Here is an 18,031-nt window from a genome sequence, read left to right on the forward strand (position 1 = left end):
GATGGAAGAACAGCCCTCCAACCCACTTGTGTCCCCCAGTTATGAATTACGGGATCTGCCACTGTAAACCATAACAATCAAGTGGGGGATTTCAAGAACATGAAAAAATAGATATCGTGAGTCTTAGATTAGAAAAACAAATGCGCGATTTTTCCCCTCCAAAAGGGCTAGGGCCGCTTCACCTAAATGTGAAAAAAACCCTGACTGTTGAGTGTGGGTGGGGTATAAAAGGTAGCAGCAAGTAATAATTGTTTATTAGCAATAAATTGACTTCATCATTAAAATACTTTATTAATTACTTATAAAAAATATATTCGTTACAGTATAATGTACGAGTTATATGAAGTTGTAATCTTAGTGTATTTTATCCATACAGTTCCAGCTACCAGGTAATAAACCTCTGGGGCATCTTAGTGAATAATTTCAACTTTCAAATTTAGATTTTTTTCTTCGTAAATTTTAAATTATCTAATATTACTTGCAATCTTAAACATTGCAAAAAGGCAAGAAAGTGTCCTCTGATGGTAGAATTTAAAGTAGTGTTTATAGTAATTTAAAGCTGCACTCTCACATATTGACAGTTTTGACAACCTTTTTTTGTCCCAGACTCGGCTGATTTTGGCAGCAATGCTTTCTATACAAATAATAAGATTACTCACAATAAAACAGATCTAAATTGTTTGGAAAACTGCCGACATTTTTAATTTTTCTTAAAACGTTACTGTAGTATCACTTTTAGCCATAAAACATCAATTTGCGAACGTAAAACTGAAAAACTGTATCTGATCTTTTGTCAGCAGTCTTATACCACTGGTATCCAGACATTTACGCAAAAATTGGCTCATTCTAAAACAAAAAAATAGTTGTCAACACGGTCGATCTGTGAGAGTGCAGCTTTAAAAGAAAAATAAGTTAATGGGACTTTTCATTCTTGAAGTATAATTTTATGCTAATGACTTACATTTTGTTGTGTTTGAGTCATGTATCATTTTGCATACATCTCATTTCATGTCATATGTGCGTATTAATTACTATTATATAGACAAAAACATGTTGTAATATCATATATTATTTTATTCGACATGAAATCATTTATAATCCATCCTGTTTCCAAATCATAGTCCATAGTGTCATAATATAGATGATTCGTAATGTCCATAATAAGGTTCGCAATGTCCATGGTCCATAATTGGTTTAAATAGAGCCGAGTGATTGCGGAAGTTTCCGAAAGACGTAAGGAGGAGTTAAAACATGGTTAAGACGGAGCTATTTATAAATATAATTTAATTCATCTCGTAAACATGTTCAACTGCGAATGTAAAGTCACCACCATACAATGTACTTTGTAGAACTACGAACTGAAATCTGTCTTCTACACACCGCAATGTAAAACTCGGCATGTGACTTTCACAGAATGACGTGTGTTTACCATACACAACTTTATAAACACGACTGAATCGTCTGTTGAATAGATGCAACGAGAATAAAACTCCAATCGGTACAATGAAAAATGAAAATGTGCAGTGTAAAATGTAAACATACAACCGATGAGTTAGCGGTTGTAAAATGTAAATTGGTAAATCATCAATGTTACAAATCTAAAATACACACATACACGTCTGGACTTTTGGCAACGAATGGCCTCCATATAATATAAGTATGAGTAGACAGAGAAGGAGCACTAATTTAAGTGGTGGTGGCGGTGGTGATGGTCATGGCGGATCCATGATTCGACGTTAGAGGGGGCGTAACTTAGGGTCGTACCTTTTTACTTGCGCCTCTCCTTCAGAAACGAAATTTATTTGGTTTGAAGTGTTGGCAGGTTTTTTGGGGGGTCCTTCTAGTCCGAAATGGTGCATTTTGGGCGTATTTTATTACTTGTCTTCTCCTTCATTGAAATAAAAAAGTAAAACTGGACGATTTTAGGGGGTGGGGTGGGGAGGGCGAGGCGAATCCACTAGTGGTAGTGGTGATAGTAGTGATAGTAGTAGTTGATTGAGCAGCAGAAGTAACATCTATATTCCACAGATGACGGTCACACGGACACGGGTGAGTTCTGGCGCTCCTGGTACGAGAGTCCTACTTTCGAGGCGGACCTGGCCGCCATATTGGATGAGTTGCGGCCCCTATACGAGCAACTTCATGCTTTCGTCCGCCGCCGCCTCGCTTCCACGTACCATGATCGCTACTTCCCGGCGTCTGGACATATACCAGCTCACTTACTAGGTACCCACTGTTTCGTTATTTTTTAAGCGTAAGTTTGACCCGTGCTGTTAAACAATTGATGTACTGGTTCAATATGACCACAAATTCGTTTTTAAAATCAGGATTCTATGCGCTCTTTTTACAGTCGCCGACAATATTCGTCAGTAGACATCTAACAAATTTAAAAATGGCCATTACAAGGCACTTATATTTTCTGGCAAGCAAATCTTGTTTTAAATAAATGAGATATTTGACTTCACTATATATTACAGGTAACATGTGGTCACAGTCGTGGGTGAACATTTACGACCTGGTGCAGCCATTCCCTAATAGAACAAGCGTCGATGTCACCCCAACACTTCAACGCCTGGTTCGTGCAGTCATGTTAAAGTATACACAGTCATTACCCAGAAAAGAACTAGTACACTACATTGTAGAATTACACTTAACAGTAACTGTCCCTTAACGTAATGTGTGCATAGTACACCAGATTGTAGAACTACACTTAACAGTAACTGTCCAGTTACGTTATGTGTGCATAGTACACTACATTATAGAACTTCACTTAACAGGAACTGTCCCTTAACGTAATGTGTGCATAGTACACCAGATTGTAGAACTACACTTAACAGTAACTGTCCAGTTACGTAATGTGTGCATAGTACACCAGATTGTAGAACTACACTTAACAGTAACTGTCCCTTAACGTAATGTGTGCATAGTACACCAGATTGTAGAACTACACTTAACAGTAACTGTCCAGTCACGTAATGTGTGCATAGTACACTCCACTGTAGAACTACACTTAACAGTAACTGTCCCGTAACGTTATGTGTGCATAGTACACTACACTATAGAACTTTACTTAACAGTAACTGTCCGGTAACGTTTTGTGTTCATAGTACACTACACTATAGAACTTCACTTAACAGTAACTGTCCCGTAACGTAATGTGTGCATAGTACACTTCACTCTAGAACTACACTTAACAGTTACTTCCAGGTAACGTTATGTTTGCAAAGAACACTTTACTGTAGAACTACACTTAACAGTACCTGTTCCGTTACGTAATGTTTGCAAAGAACAGTACATTGTAGAACTACACTTAACAGTAACTGTTCCGCTACGTAATGTATGCAAGAACACTTCACTAAGTCGTAACTGTTCCGTAACGTAATGTTTGCAATGAACACTTCACTGTAGAACTACACTTAACAGTTACAGTCCCGTAACTTAATGTTTGCAATGAACACTTCACTGTAGAACTACACTTAACAGTTACTGTCCCGTAACTTAATGTTTGCAATGAACACTTCACTGTAGAACTACACTTAACAGTTACTGTCCCGTAACTTAATGTTTGCAATGAACACTTCACTGTAGAACTACACTTAATAGTAACTGTTCCGTAACGCAATAGTTTCGCAAAGTACCCTATAATGTAGAACCACTCTTTACTAGTTCTGCGCGTTACGTAGTATAGCGCGAACTTTTGTCTTAACATTTTGGCGCGCAAATATTATAGCGCGGTTTAATCGGGTGTAAACGTCAGGTGACTACTGGCTATTGGTTGGCGGTTTAGGCGGGATAATGTTCATGGCGATTAGTTCTACGCTCGACAGCGATATGAAAGGTCAACTTTTCAGGCATCCAGTTTCAAGTTTTGTTGTTTTACAATATAAGATATGATTTTGCAAGAGAAATGTACAGATATAATGCAATGTTGTCTTAAAGCATAATGGGAACAGTTTTCCAGAGTATTTTACATTCTATTGTTGGGGCGAAGTTTATCTCTGGTTTTTAGACTATTTGCGCATGCGCGCAAGTAGTCTTAAGACCGCAAACTCCAAAGAACTACTTCTATTCATGTCGTTTTAACCCATTTTTTTTGTCTCAATGCGCTCTATGTTTAGCAGAATGACGTCGAAACCATAAAATAGATTGGTGGTATTGCAGTCCGAGTATGAGTTTTCGCTTGTTCGGCTATTTCCGGGCTGTAATTCTATATCCTGGCGTTTTATTTTTAGCAGACTATAACTATTTTAGATCGCTTTATTTATCAGATTAATGTGGGTCAAAATAATGGAGGCTCTGGTAGGAAGGTAACATACTGATATTTACTCTGAGTTTAACCCATGATGTTCCAGAAATTATTACCGACCGCAAGTTTCCGATCGCCGACAGGATTTGTTATTATAACCTGGCGTGACCCTGAAGCACGCTTATTTGTTATGGTGAATTTTTTAATTGACTTTTATGAGATAAGAAACAAAAATAATTGTCTGAGTGTCTAAATAGTTGTATCTCAGGTTTCGCATTGCTAATGCTTCAAATACTATACATTGTAATTTACCTGCTACACAATAACAATATACTATTCATTCTATGATTTTAGGCGTTTATATTCCTAACGAGATGTTTTCATTTTTTGCATAAAAGCTTCGTTCCGGTGTATTCTTGGCATAGTTTTAGACATTAGGCTTTCAATTTATACAAGCACACATGCCCTGATACGACAGTGAGTCATGCTTACGTTTGGTGATGCAAAGAAGTTCGGATTTAACCTGTAACACATCCAAAGAGTACGAAGCATTCATAACAGCTCTAGTACTATTTCTACACAGGTACTTACATACAACATAAATAACATTAAATTTATCAATAAACTTTTAAAAGCACAATGATATTCTCATTCATAGAACAGACAAATTCCGATAATCTAAAAATAGTTTCAACTACAGTAACTGTCCGATATTTTAAACATAGTTTCTACACAAATTAACTGACCACCTGTTTGTCCTCACCGCGGGAAAACGACCATCTGATAAGCTCTTAAAACGTGTATGTTCATAAAACTTGCCTAACGTATGATATATAATAAAAGCACCGAAATATCTTTAGAAACGATTGAAAGGGGCATGCATTATAACTTCAAATACATGGGGATGGGGGATACCTCGACTGAAGAGATAAGCTGTGGATTTTGAAGGAAATTATTGCTGAAGTTGGTTTTAAACAAATGATTTTCCTTAAACAAAACGTGTATGCTCATAACAGGAAATGGTATATATGATGTATTATACTTTCCTATCGTATTGTATCTAATCAAAGCAACGAAAAACCTTTAGAAACGATTGAAAGGGGCGTGCATTGTAATATGAAATACATGGGGATGGGGGGTTACGACGTTTAACAAGTGACGTTTACATACACAAAATGACACCAGACGCCATAAAATAGATATAGATATGTTTGATTCCTCGCCCAATCTGGGCACATGCTCTCTTGACTCTCGGCACAGTTTTCCCTTTATATATGTGCCCTTCACCCCTTCCCATTGTTCAAATAAAATGTGCAAGTCTCACATATTTGCCTGCAGATAGTCTTTCAGCGCATCGCGCTTTGATTAATCTGACCCATGATATCTTTGCACATATTTTGTAGTTAAACAGAATGCTACAACTGAAAGCAAATATTTCGTAGAAAACGATTTGACTAGATGTTGTATATTGTTGTAACGATGTTGTATGTGCTATACCAGTGAACTGCTCACGCTGTTTCAAGCAATAAATCGCATGTCCTGCCCCGGCAAAGGTGTTTGTTATTTGTAATAGAAGTGTTCAGACGAGGAGTTACTGCCCAGTTACGTAATGTTTGCATAGTACACTACATTGTAGAACTACACCGCGCGACAGATGTTCGAGGTAGCAGAGGACTTCTTCACGTCACTGGGGCTTCGGGAGATGCCGCCAGAGTTTTGGGAGCGCTCTATGATAACGCGGCCCACGGACGGCCGTGAGGTCGTCTGCCACGCATCTGCATGGGACTTCTCAAAAGGAAATGACGTCAGGTACTATTCTGCAAATTCGCACTAGAAAGCTTAGATATAACTGAATTGAGTCGATTTACTGAAAATACATGATCTTAAAACATGATCAGTGCGATTTACACCTGTGTGTCTTAAACCCGTTAAGAAACTAACAAAATACTGAACACCGTAAAATTAAATATATATATATTCCAACTCTTTTTGTAGAATCAAGATGTGCACGGACGTGACGATGGACGACCTGGTCACCATCCACCACGAGATGGGCCACATCCAGTACTACCTGCAGTACCAGAAGCAGCCGTACGTCTTCAGGGAAGGAGCAAATCCGGGTAATCCACTCATAGCTACCATTTTGCTGATCGTTTTTAACATATCTTTAAAATCAGCGCTTTGTAAACAACTCGCATACATAAACATATACAAAATTAATCACATTTCTGTGTTGTGAAACATAGGTCAAAGATTGGTCACGTAATACATCTGTGTCCTTATTGGATATTTTTTTAAGATCGTTTCCCCTTTACGTTCGGCTCTTCTCTATATAATTGCGCCATTGTATACAGGATTCCATGAGGCCATCGGGGACGTCATTGCGTTGTCAGTCTCCACCCCGCGTCACCTAGCAACCATTGGCCTCCTCGACCAGGTCCACGAGGATCCAGGTGAAAAGAAAACTCCAACAACATTGACAGTCGAACACATGATTAAAATGGATCATGTTGATGCGGAGTTTTACAAAAACAGGAACAATTCAATTAAAAATTTCATATATATATATATGAAAAATATTATTAAAATATATATATTATATAAAGAATTATATGTATATATATCTATAAATATGTTGATACTATTTATGTATACATACTATGTAAATAATATCGACATATTTAGAGATAGAAATGAAAATGTTACATGACCGTTTAAGTACACATATAACGTCTTACAAACGACGCATTTAGATTTAGTGCACTTTCCTCCTTTTATCTACGATACTGATGTTTTAAAGCATGCAAATGCGGTGGTCAAAATGTTTTTTATGTACATATGCATACATATTATCTGTTATACTGCTTGTTAAATGAATACAAATAACATCTACGTTTACACTGCTGCAGAGTCAGACCTGAATTTCCTGATGCGACAAGCGCTCGAAAAAGTGGCGTTCCTGCCGTTCGGCTACCTGATTGACCAGTGGAGGTGGAGCGTGTTCAGCGGGGAGACCACGCCCCAGCAGTACAACCGGAAGTGGTGGGACCTCAGGTCTCGAACTTGTCATCCACTTTTGTAACAAAGCAAAAATAAGTTCATGTCCGTTAACACGCAATTTTAATGGGCTTTGTGTGTGTGTGTGTGTGTGTTTTTTTTTACTTTTAATAACGATATGAACGATTAAAATATTCTTGGTCAGCACCATGTAATTTTGTGGGTAATCTCCGAGTTATGGCCAAATATCAATCCGTTTTCTTTTAACCACACACACACACACACACACACACGCACGCACGCACGCACACACAAGCACGCACGCACACGCACATGCGCGCACTCTCGTACGCACGCACACACGCACGCACGCACGCACGCACGCACGCACGCACGCACGCACACTCACACTAAACGACTGCTGCTTCTATTCAACAGGTGCAAGTACCAGGGTATCGCCCCTCCATTAGAGCGAAATACTGACGACTTTGACCCTGGGGCAAAATACCACGTACCCGCCAACACACCCTACATCAGGTAATAATCTGCGTGAGGGCCCTACTTCAGGTAACGATCTGTATGAGGGCCCTACTTCAGGTAACGATCTGTGTGAGGGCCCTGCATCAGGTCACGATCTGTGTGAGGGCCCTGCATTAGGTCACGATCTGGACGAGGGCCCAACATCAGGTAACGATCTGCGTGACGGCCCTGCATCAGGTAACGATCTGTGTGAGGGCCCTACATCAGGTAACGATATATGTGAGGGCCCTGCATTAGGTAACGATCTGAACGAGGGCCCTATATCAGGTCACGATCTGTGTGAGGGTCCTACATCAGGTAACGATCTGCGTGAGGGCCCTATATCAGGTAACGATCTGAGCGAGGGCCCTACATCAGGTAACGATCTGAGCGAGGGCCCTACATCAGGTAACCATCTGAGCGAGGGCCATACATCAGGTAACAATCATGTGAAGGCCCTACATCAGGTAACGATCTGAGCGAGGGCCTTACATCAGGTAACAATCATGTGAAGGCCCTACATCAGGTAACGATCCGAGCGAGGGCCATACATCAGGTAACGATCCGAGCGAGGGCCATACATCAGGTATCAATCATGTGAAGGCTCTACATCAGGTAACGATCTGAGCGAGGGCTAAACATCAGGTAACAATCATGTGAAGGCTCTACATCAGGTAACGATCTGAGCGAGGGCCATAAATCAGGTAGCAATCATGTGAAGGCTCTACATCAGGTAACGATCTGAGCGAGGGCCATACATCAGGTAGCAATCATGTGAAGGCTCTACATCAGGTAACGATCTGAGCGAGGGCCATACATTAGGTAACAATCATGTGAAGGCTCTACATCAGGTAACGATCTGAGCGAGGGCCATAAATCAGGTAGCAATCATGTGAAGGCTCTACATCAGGTAACGATCTGAGCGAGGGCCATACATCAGGTAGCAATCATGTGAAGGCTCTACATCAGATAACGATCTGAGCGAGGGCTAAACATCAGGTAGCAATCATGTGAAGGCTCTACATCAGGTAACGATCTGAGCGAGGGCCCTACATCAGGTAGCAATCATGTGAAGGCCGTACGTCAGGTAACGATCTGAGCGAGGGCCATACATCAGGTAGCAATCATGTGAAGGCTCTACATCAGGTAACGATCTGAGCGAGGGCCATAAATCAGGTAGCAATCATGTGAAGGCTCTACATCAGGTAACGATCTGAGCGAGGGCTAAACATCAGGTAGCAATCATGTGAAGGCTCTACGTCAGGAAACGATCTGAGCGAGGGCCATAAATCAGGTAGCAATCATGTGAAGGCTCTACATCAGGTAACGAGCTGAGCGAGGGCTAAACATCAGGTAACAATCATGTGAAGGCCGTACGTCAGGTAACGATCTGAGCGAGGGCCATACATCAGGTAACAATCATGTGAAGACTCTACATCAGGTAACGATCTGAGCGAGGGCTAAACATCAGGTAGCAATCATGTGAAGGCTCTACATCAGGTAACGATCTGAGCGAGGGCTAAACATCAGGTAACAATCATGTGAAGGCCGTACGTCAGGTAACGATCTGAGCGAGGGCCATATACCAGGTAACAATCATGTGAAGGCTATACGTCAGGTAACGATCTGAGCGAGGGCTAAACATCAGGTAACAATCATGTGAAGGCCGTACGTCAGGTAACGATCTGAGCGAGGGCCCTACATCAGGTAACGATCTGAGCGAGGGCTTAACATCAGGTAACAATCATGTGAAGGCTCTACATCAGGTAACGATCTGAGCGAGGGCCCTACATCAGGTAACGATCTGAGCGAGGGCTAAACATCAGGTAACAATCATGTAAAGGCCGTACGTCAGGTAACGATCTAAGCGAGGGCCATAAATCAGGTAACGATCTGAGCGAGGGCCCTACATCAGGTAGCGATCCGAGCGAGGGCAATACATCAGGTATCAATCATGTGAAGGCCCTACATCAGGTAACGATCTGAGCGAGGGCCATAAATCAGATAGCAATCATGTGAAGGCTCTACATCAGGTAACGATCTGAGCGAGGGCCATACATCAGGTAACAATCATGTGAAGGCTCTACATCAGGTAACGATCTGAGCGAGGGCCATAAATCAGGTAGCAATCATGTGAAGGCCGTACGTCAGGTAACGATCTGAGCGAGGGCCCTACATCAGGTAACGATCTGAGCGAGGGCCATACATCAGGTAACAATCATGTGAAGGCCGTACGTCAGGAAACGATCTGAGCGAGGGCCCTACATCAGGTAACAATCATGTGAAGGCCGTACGTCAGGTAACGATCTGAGCGAGGGCCATACATCAGGTAACAATCATGTGAAGGCCGTACGTCAGGTAACGATCTGAGCGAGGGCCCTACATCAGGTAACGATCTGAGCGAGGGCCATACATCAGGTAACAATCATGTGAAGGCCGTACGTCAGGTAACGATCTAAGCGATGGCCATAAATCAGGTAGCAATCATGTGAAGGCTCTACATCAGGTAACGATCTGAGCGAGGGCTAAACATCAGGTAACAATCATGTGAAGGCCGTACGTCAGGTAACGATCTAAGCGAGGGCCCAACATCAGGTAACGATCTGAGCGAGGGCTTAACATCAGGTAACAATCATGTGAAGGCTCTACATCAGGTAACGATCTGAGCGAGGGCCATACATCAGGTAGCAATCATGTGAAGGCTCTACATCAGGTAACGATCTGAGCGAGGGCCATAAATCAGGTAGCAATCATGTGAAGGCTCTACATCAGGTAACGATCTGAGCGAGGGCTAAACATCAGGTAGCAATCATGTGAAGGCTCTACCTCAGGAAACGATCTGAGCGAGGGCCATAAATCAGGTAGCAATCATGTGAAGGCTCTACATCAGGTAACGAGCTGAGCGAGGGCTAAACATCAGGTAGCAATCATGTGAAGGCCGTACGTCAGGTAACGATCTGAGCGAGGGCCATACATCAGGTAACAATCATGTGAAGGCTCTACATCAGGTAACGATCTGAGCGAGGGCTAAACATCAGGTAGCAATCATGTGAAGGCTCTACATCAGGTAACGATCTGAGCGAGGGCCCAACATCAGGTAACGATCTGAGCGAGGGCCATACATCAGGTAACAATCATGTGAAGGCCGTACGTCAGGTAACGATCTGAGCGAGGGCCCTACATCAGGTAACAATCATGTGAAGGCCGTACGTCAGGTAACGATCTGAGCGAGGGCCATACATCAGGTAACAATCATGTGAAGGCCGTACGTCAGGTAACGATCTGAGCGAGGGCCCTACATCAGGTAACGATCTGAGCGAGGGCCATACATCAGGTAACAATCATGTGAAGGCCGTACGTCAGGTAACGATCTAAGCGATGGCCATAAATCAGGTAGCAATCATGTGAAGGCTCTACATCAGGTAACGATCTGAGCGAGGGCTAAACATCAGGTAACAATCATGTGAAGGCCGTACGTCAGGTAACGATCTAAGCGAGGGCCCAACATCAGGTAACGATCTGAGCGAGGGCTTAACATCAGGTAACAATCATGTGAAGGCCGTACGTCAGGTAACGATCTGAGCGAGGGCTAAACATCAGGTAGCAATCATGTGAAGGCTCTACATCAGGTAACGATCTGAGCGAGGGCCATACATCAGGTAGCAATCATGTGAAGGCTCTACATCAGGTAACGATCTGAGCGAGGGCCATAAATCAGGTAGCAATCATGTGAAGGCTCTACATCAGGTAACGATCTGAGCGAGGGCTAAACATCAGGTAGCAATCATGTGAAGGCTCTACGTCAGGAAACGATCTGAGCGAGGGCCATAAATCAGGTAGCAATCATGTGAAGGCTCTACATCAGGTAACGAGCTGAGCGAGGGCTAAACATCAGGTAGCAATCATGTGAAGGCCGTACGTCAGGTAACGATCTGAGCGAGGGCCATACATCAGGTAACAATCATGTGAAGGCTCTACGTCAGGTAACGATCTGAGCGAGGGCTAAACATCAGGTAGCAATCATGTGAAGGCTCTACATCAGGTAACGATCTGAGCGAGGGCTAAACATCAGGTAACAATCATGTGAAGGCCGTACGTCAGGTAACGATCTGAGCGAGGGCCATACACCAGGTAACAATCATGTGAAGGCTCTACATCAGGTAACGATCTGAGCGAGGGCTAAACATCAGGTAACAATCATGTGAAGGCCGTACGTCAGGTAACGATCTGAGCGAGGGCCCTACATCAGGTAACGATCTGAGAGAGGGCTTAACATCAGGTAACAATCATGTGAAGGCTCTACATCAGGTAACGATCTGAGCGAGGGCCCTACATCAGGTAACGATCTGAGCGAGGGCTAAACATCAGGTAACAATCATGTGAAGGCCGTACGTCAGGTAACGATCTAAGCGAGGGCCATAAATCAGGTAACGATCTGAGCGAGGGCCCTACATCAGGTAGCGATCCGAGCGAGGGCAATACATCAGGTATCAATCATGTGAAGGCCCTACATCAGGTAACGATCTGAGCGAGGGCCATAAATCAGGTAGCAATCATGTGAAGGCTCTACATCAGGTAACGATCTGAGCGAGGGCCATACATCAGGTAACAATCATGTGAAGGCTCTACATCAGGTAACGATCTGAGCGAGGGCCATAAATCAGGTAGCAATCATGTGAAGGCCGTACGTCAGGTAACGATCTGAGCGAGGGCCCTACATCAGGTAACGATCTGAGCGAGGGCCATACATCAGGTAACAATCATGTGAAGGCCGTACGTCAGGTAACGATCTGAGCGAGGGCCCTACATCAGGTAACAATCATGTGAAGGCCGTACGTCAGGTAACGATCTGAGCGAGGGCCATACATCAGGTAACAATCATGTGAAGGCCGTACGTCAGGTAACGATCTGAGCGAGGGCCCTACATCAGGTAACGATCTGAGCGAGGGCCATACATCAGGTAACAATCATGTGAAGGCCGTACGTCAGGTAACGATCTAAGCGAGGGCCCAACATCAGGTAACGATCTGAGCGAGGGCTTAACATCAGGTAACAATCATGTGAAGGCTGTACGTCAGGTAACGATCTGGGTGAGGGCCTTAGATCAGGTTACACTCTGGTTGAGGGCCATATATCAGGTTTCACTCTGGTTGAGGGCCACAGATCGGGTTATATCTGGTTGAGGGCCATAAATAAGGTTACATTCTGGTTGAGGGCCATAGATCAGGTTACTATCTGGTTGGGGCCATAAATCAGGTTACGCTCTGGTTGAGGCCCATAGATCAGGTTACTATCTGGTTGAGGGCCATAGATCAGGTTACTTTCTGGGTGAGGCCCCTTCGTCAGGTAACGATCTGGTTGAGGGCCAAAGATCAGGTAACAATCTGGTTGAGGGCCATAGATCAGGTTTCTATCTGCTTGAGGGTCATATATCAGATTACTATCTTGGTGAGGACCTAAGATCAGGTTACATTCTGGTTGAGGGCCATAGATAAGGTTACAATCTGGTTGAGGGCCATAGATCAGGTTACAATCTGGGTGAGGGCCATAGATCAGGTTACTGTCTGGTTGAGGGCCATAGATCAGGTTACAATGTGGGTGAGGGGCATACAGCAGGTTACAGCATAAATAGAGCACGGAAAGTGGGGTTTTCATCCTGCTGTGTAGTAAAACATAAATGTGTTAACCACTTAATTTTCTCGATAATTATCTAGCTAATATGCTAGTCAATATTTGCGTTACTTTTTTGGAAAGATAAATATCTTAAGACTTAAAACAGACTTGAACGTACCCAGAAATGCCACCTGTTACCTTTTTTCGCTGAAGAACATTAACAGGATATTTAGTTATTGTTTGCGAATTCCACTTTATATAATAAGTAACATACTAACTGGGTAACGCAATAAGATTCGTGTGTACGCCCGGGCGTACTGGAGTAGCCTAGGTATACGCCCCTGTCATTTATATGATATTTAATTGAAGTACTTTCGATGTAACACAACAAGAGAAATAATTGCTGTAACGTGACAGTGAGTTATTCGTCCATAACAAAGAACACTGTTTAGTACAATGTATTATTTATAAAATATAACGCAAGGTGAAGTTAACCGTATTGCCACAATACTGTGCACCATCCCAACTGCGTTCATATCCCCGGTAATGACATCAATCACGCGATTCATTACTTATAATTACACCAATTAAAGTTCATTATATCTTTCTAAAATAGAAAAACTTACAGTTTATCTTTCCCATCCACTATGTAAATAGAACGACCCGACCGTAACCGGAAAAAGTTGAGCATAATACGTCACAATAACGCGGGAAATATCTAATAACATGATACTTGATACTTGTAACGCGAATGGCAACAATACATTTATATAATTATCATAAATAAACACTTTACAAACGCTGTACTGTAAATGGGATGTTGATGATTGTTGGTACGCTGTACTGTAGATGGGAGGATAATGATTGTTGGTACGCTGTACTGTAGATGGGAGGTTGATGATTGTTGGTTCGCTGTACTGCAGATGTGAGGTTGATGATTTTTGGTACGCTGTACTGTAGATGGGAGGTTGATGATTGTTGGTACACTGTACTGTAGATGGGAGGATAATGATTGTTGGTACGCTGTACAGTATATGGGAGGTTGATGATTGTTGGTAAGCTGTACAGTAGATGGGAGGATAATGATTGTTGGTAAGCTCTACTGTAGATGGGAGGTTGATGATTGTTGGTACGCTGTACTGTAGATGGGAGGATAATGACTGTTGGTACGCTGTACTGTAGATGGGAGAATAATGATTGTTGGTACGCTGTACTGTAGATGGGAGATTGATGATTGTTGGTAAGTTGTACTGCAGATGGGAAAATGATGAGTGTTGGTACGCTGTACTGTAGATGGTAGGTTGATGATTGTTGGTACGCTGTACTGTAGATGGGAGGATAATGATTGTTGGTACGCTGTACTGTAGATGGGAGGATAATGATTATTGGTACGCTGTACTGTAGATAGGAGGATAATGATTGTTGGTACGCTGTACTGTAGATGGGAGGTTGATGATTGTTGGTAAGCTGTACTGTAGATGGGAGGTTGATGATTGTTGGTAAGCTGTATTGTAGATGGGAGTTTTGTTATTGTTGGTACATTGTGCAGTATATGGGAGGCTGATGATTGTTGGTAAGCTGTACAGTAGATGGGAGGTTTGTTATTGTTGGTACGTTGTACGGTATATGGGATGTTGGTACGTTGTACAGTATATGGGAGGTTGATGATTGTTGGTACGTTGTACAGTAGATGTGAGGTTGATGATTGCTGGTACGTTGTACAGTATATGGGGGGTTGATGATTGCTGGTACGTTGTACAGTATATGAGAGGTTGATGATTGCTGGTACGTTGTACAGTATATGGGAGGTTGATGATTGCTGGTACGTTGTACAGTATATGGGAGGTTGATGAGTGTTGGTGTTTTGTACAGTATATGGGAGGTTGATGAGTGTTGGTACGTTGTACAGTATATGGGAGGTTGATGAGTGTTGGTACGTTGTACAGTATATGGGAGGTTGATGAGTGTTGGTACGTTGTACAGTATATGGGACGTTGATGAGTGTTGGTACGTTGTACAGTATATGGGAGGTTGATGGGTGTTGATACGTTATACAGTATATGGGAGGTTGATGAGTTTTGGTACGTTGTACAGTATATGGGAGGTTGATGATTGCTGGTACGTTGTACAGTATATGGGAGGTTGATGATTGCTGGTACGTTGTACAGTATATGAGAGGTTGATGAGTGTTGGTATGTTGTACAGTATCTGGGAGGTTGATGATTGTTGGTACGTTGTACAGTATAATGAACAAGGATGATTGTTGGTACGTTGTACAGTATATGGGAGGTTGATGAGTGTTGGTATGTTGTACAGTTTATGGGAGGTTGATGATTGCTGGTACGTTGTACAGTATATGGGAGGTTGATGAGTGTTGGTATGTTGTACAAAATATGGGAGGTTGATGAGTGTTGGTACGTTGTACAGTATATGGGAGGTTGATGAGTGTTGGTATGTTGTACAGTATATGGGAGGTTGATGAGTGTTGGTACGTTGTACAGTATATGGGAGGTTGATGAGTGTTGGTATGTTATACAGTATATGGGAGGTTGATGATTGCTGGTACGTTGTACAGTATATGGGAGGTTGATGAGTGTTGGTGTTTTGTACAGTATATGGGAGGTTGATGAGTGTTGGTACGTTGTACAGTATATGGGAGGTTGATGATTGCTGGTACGTTGTACAGTATATGGGGGGTTGATGATTGCTGGTACGTTGTACAGTATATGAGAGGTTGATGATTGCTGGTACGTTGTACAGTATATGGGAGGTTGATGATTGCTGGTACGTTGTACAGTATATGGGAGGTTGATGAGTGTTGGTGTTTTGTACAGTATATGGGAGGTTGATGAGTGTTGGTACGTTGTACAGTATATGGGAGGTTGATGAGTGTTGGTACGTTGTACAGTAGATGGGAGGTTGATGAGTGTTGGTACGTTGTACAGTATATGGGACGTTGATGAGTGTTGGTACGTTGTACAGTATATGGGAGGTTGATGAGTGTTGATACGTTATACAGTATATGGGAGGTTGATGAGTTTTGGTACGTTGTACAGTATATGGGAGGTTGATGATTGCTGGTACGTTGTACAGTATATGGGAGGTTGATGAGTGTTGGTATGTTGTACAGTATATGGGAGGTTGATGAGTGTTGGTACGTTGTACAGTATATGGGAGGTTGATGAGTGTTGGTATGTTATACAGTATATGGGAGGTTGATGATTGCTGGTACGTTGTACAGTATATGGGAGGTTGATGAGTGTTGGTGTTTTGTACAGTATATGGGAGGTTGATGAGTGTTGGTACGTTGTACAATATATGGGAGGTTGATGATTGCTGGTACGTTGTACAGTGTATGGGAGGTTGATGAGTGTTGGTACGTTGTACAGTATATGGGACGTTGATGATTGCTGGTACGTTGTACAGTATATGGGAGGTCGATGAGTGTTGGTACGTTATATGGGAGGTTGATGATTGCTGGTACGTTGTACAGTATATGGGAGGTTGATGATTGCTGGTACGTTGTACAGTATATGAGAGGTTGATGAGTGTTGGTATGTTGTACAGTATCTGGGAGGTTGATGATTGTTGGTACGTTGTACAGTATAATGAACAAGGATGATTGTTGGTACGTTGTACAGTATATGGGAGGTTGATGAGTGTTGGTATGTTGTACAGTTTATGGGAGGTTGATGATTGCTGGTACGTTGTACAGTATATGGGAGGTTGATGAGTGTTGGTATGTTGTACAAAATATGGGAGGTTGATGAGTGTTGGTATGTTGTACAGTATATGGGAGGTTGATGATTGCTGGTACGTTGTACAGTATATGGGAGGTTGATGATTGCTGGTACGTTGTACAGTATATGGGAGGTTGATGAGTATTGGTACGTTGTACAGTATATGGGAGGTTGATGATTGCTGGTACGTTGTACAGTATATGGGAGGTTGATGATTGCTGGTACGTTGTACAGTATATGGGAGGTTGATGAGTATTGGTACGTTGTACAGTATATGGGAGGTTGATGATTGCTGGTACGTTGTACAGTATATGGGAGGTTGATGAGTGTTGGTACGTTATACAGTATATGGGACGTTGATGATTGCTGGTACGTTGTACAATATATGGGAGGTTGATGAGTGTTGGTACGTTATATGGGAGGTTGATGATTGCTGGTACGTTGTACAGTATATGGGAGGTTGATGATTGCTGGTACAATGTACAGTATATGGGAGGTTGATGAGTGTTGATATGTTGTACAGTATATGGGAGGTTGATGATTGCTGGTACGTTGTACAGTATATGGAACAAGGATGATTGTTTGTACTTTGTACAGTATATGGGAGGTTGATGAATTTTGGTATGTTGTACAGTATATGGGAGGTTGATGATTGCTGGTACGTTGTACAGTATATGGGAGGGTGATGAGTGTTGGTATGTTGTACAGTATATGGGAGGTTGATGAGTGTTGGTATGTTGTACAGTATATGGGAGGCTGATGAGTGTTGGTACGTTGTACAGTATATGGGAGGTTGATGATTGCTGGTACGTTGTACAGTTTATGGGAGATTGATGAGTGTTGGTACGTTGTTCAGAATATGGGAGGTTGATGAGTGTTGGTACGTTGTACAGTATATGGAACAAGGATGATTGCT

The 18,031-nt window shown here is 42.4% G+C and overlaps 1 protein-coding gene across 1 annotated transcript in view; it reads left to right on the plus strand.

The window, feature by feature from the left end:
- The window catches only part of LOC128233434 (angiotensin-converting enzyme-like), a 54,692-nt gene that overhangs the window by 12,321 nt on the left and 24,340 nt on the right, over positions 1-18,031 (plus strand). The window contains exons 5-11 of the mRNA XM_052947106.1: positions 2,029-2,226; positions 2,478-2,575; positions 5,883-6,055; positions 6,242-6,366; positions 6,601-6,699; positions 7,156-7,300; positions 7,682-7,780. Of these exons, the coding sequence (XP_052803066.1) occupies positions 2,029-2,226; positions 2,478-2,575; positions 5,883-6,055; positions 6,242-6,366; positions 6,601-6,699; positions 7,156-7,300; positions 7,682-7,780 (937 nt within the window). The remainder of the gene's footprint in view (positions 1-2,028; positions 2,227-2,477; positions 2,576-5,882; positions 6,056-6,241; positions 6,367-6,600; positions 6,700-7,155; positions 7,301-7,681; positions 7,781-18,031) is intronic.

This window comes from Mya arenaria, chromosome 5 (genome assembly GCF_026914265.1).
Source record: "Mya arenaria isolate MELC-2E11 chromosome 5, ASM2691426v1".
Taxonomy (NCBI): Eukaryota; Metazoa; Mollusca; class Bivalvia; order Myida; family Myidae; genus Mya; species Mya arenaria.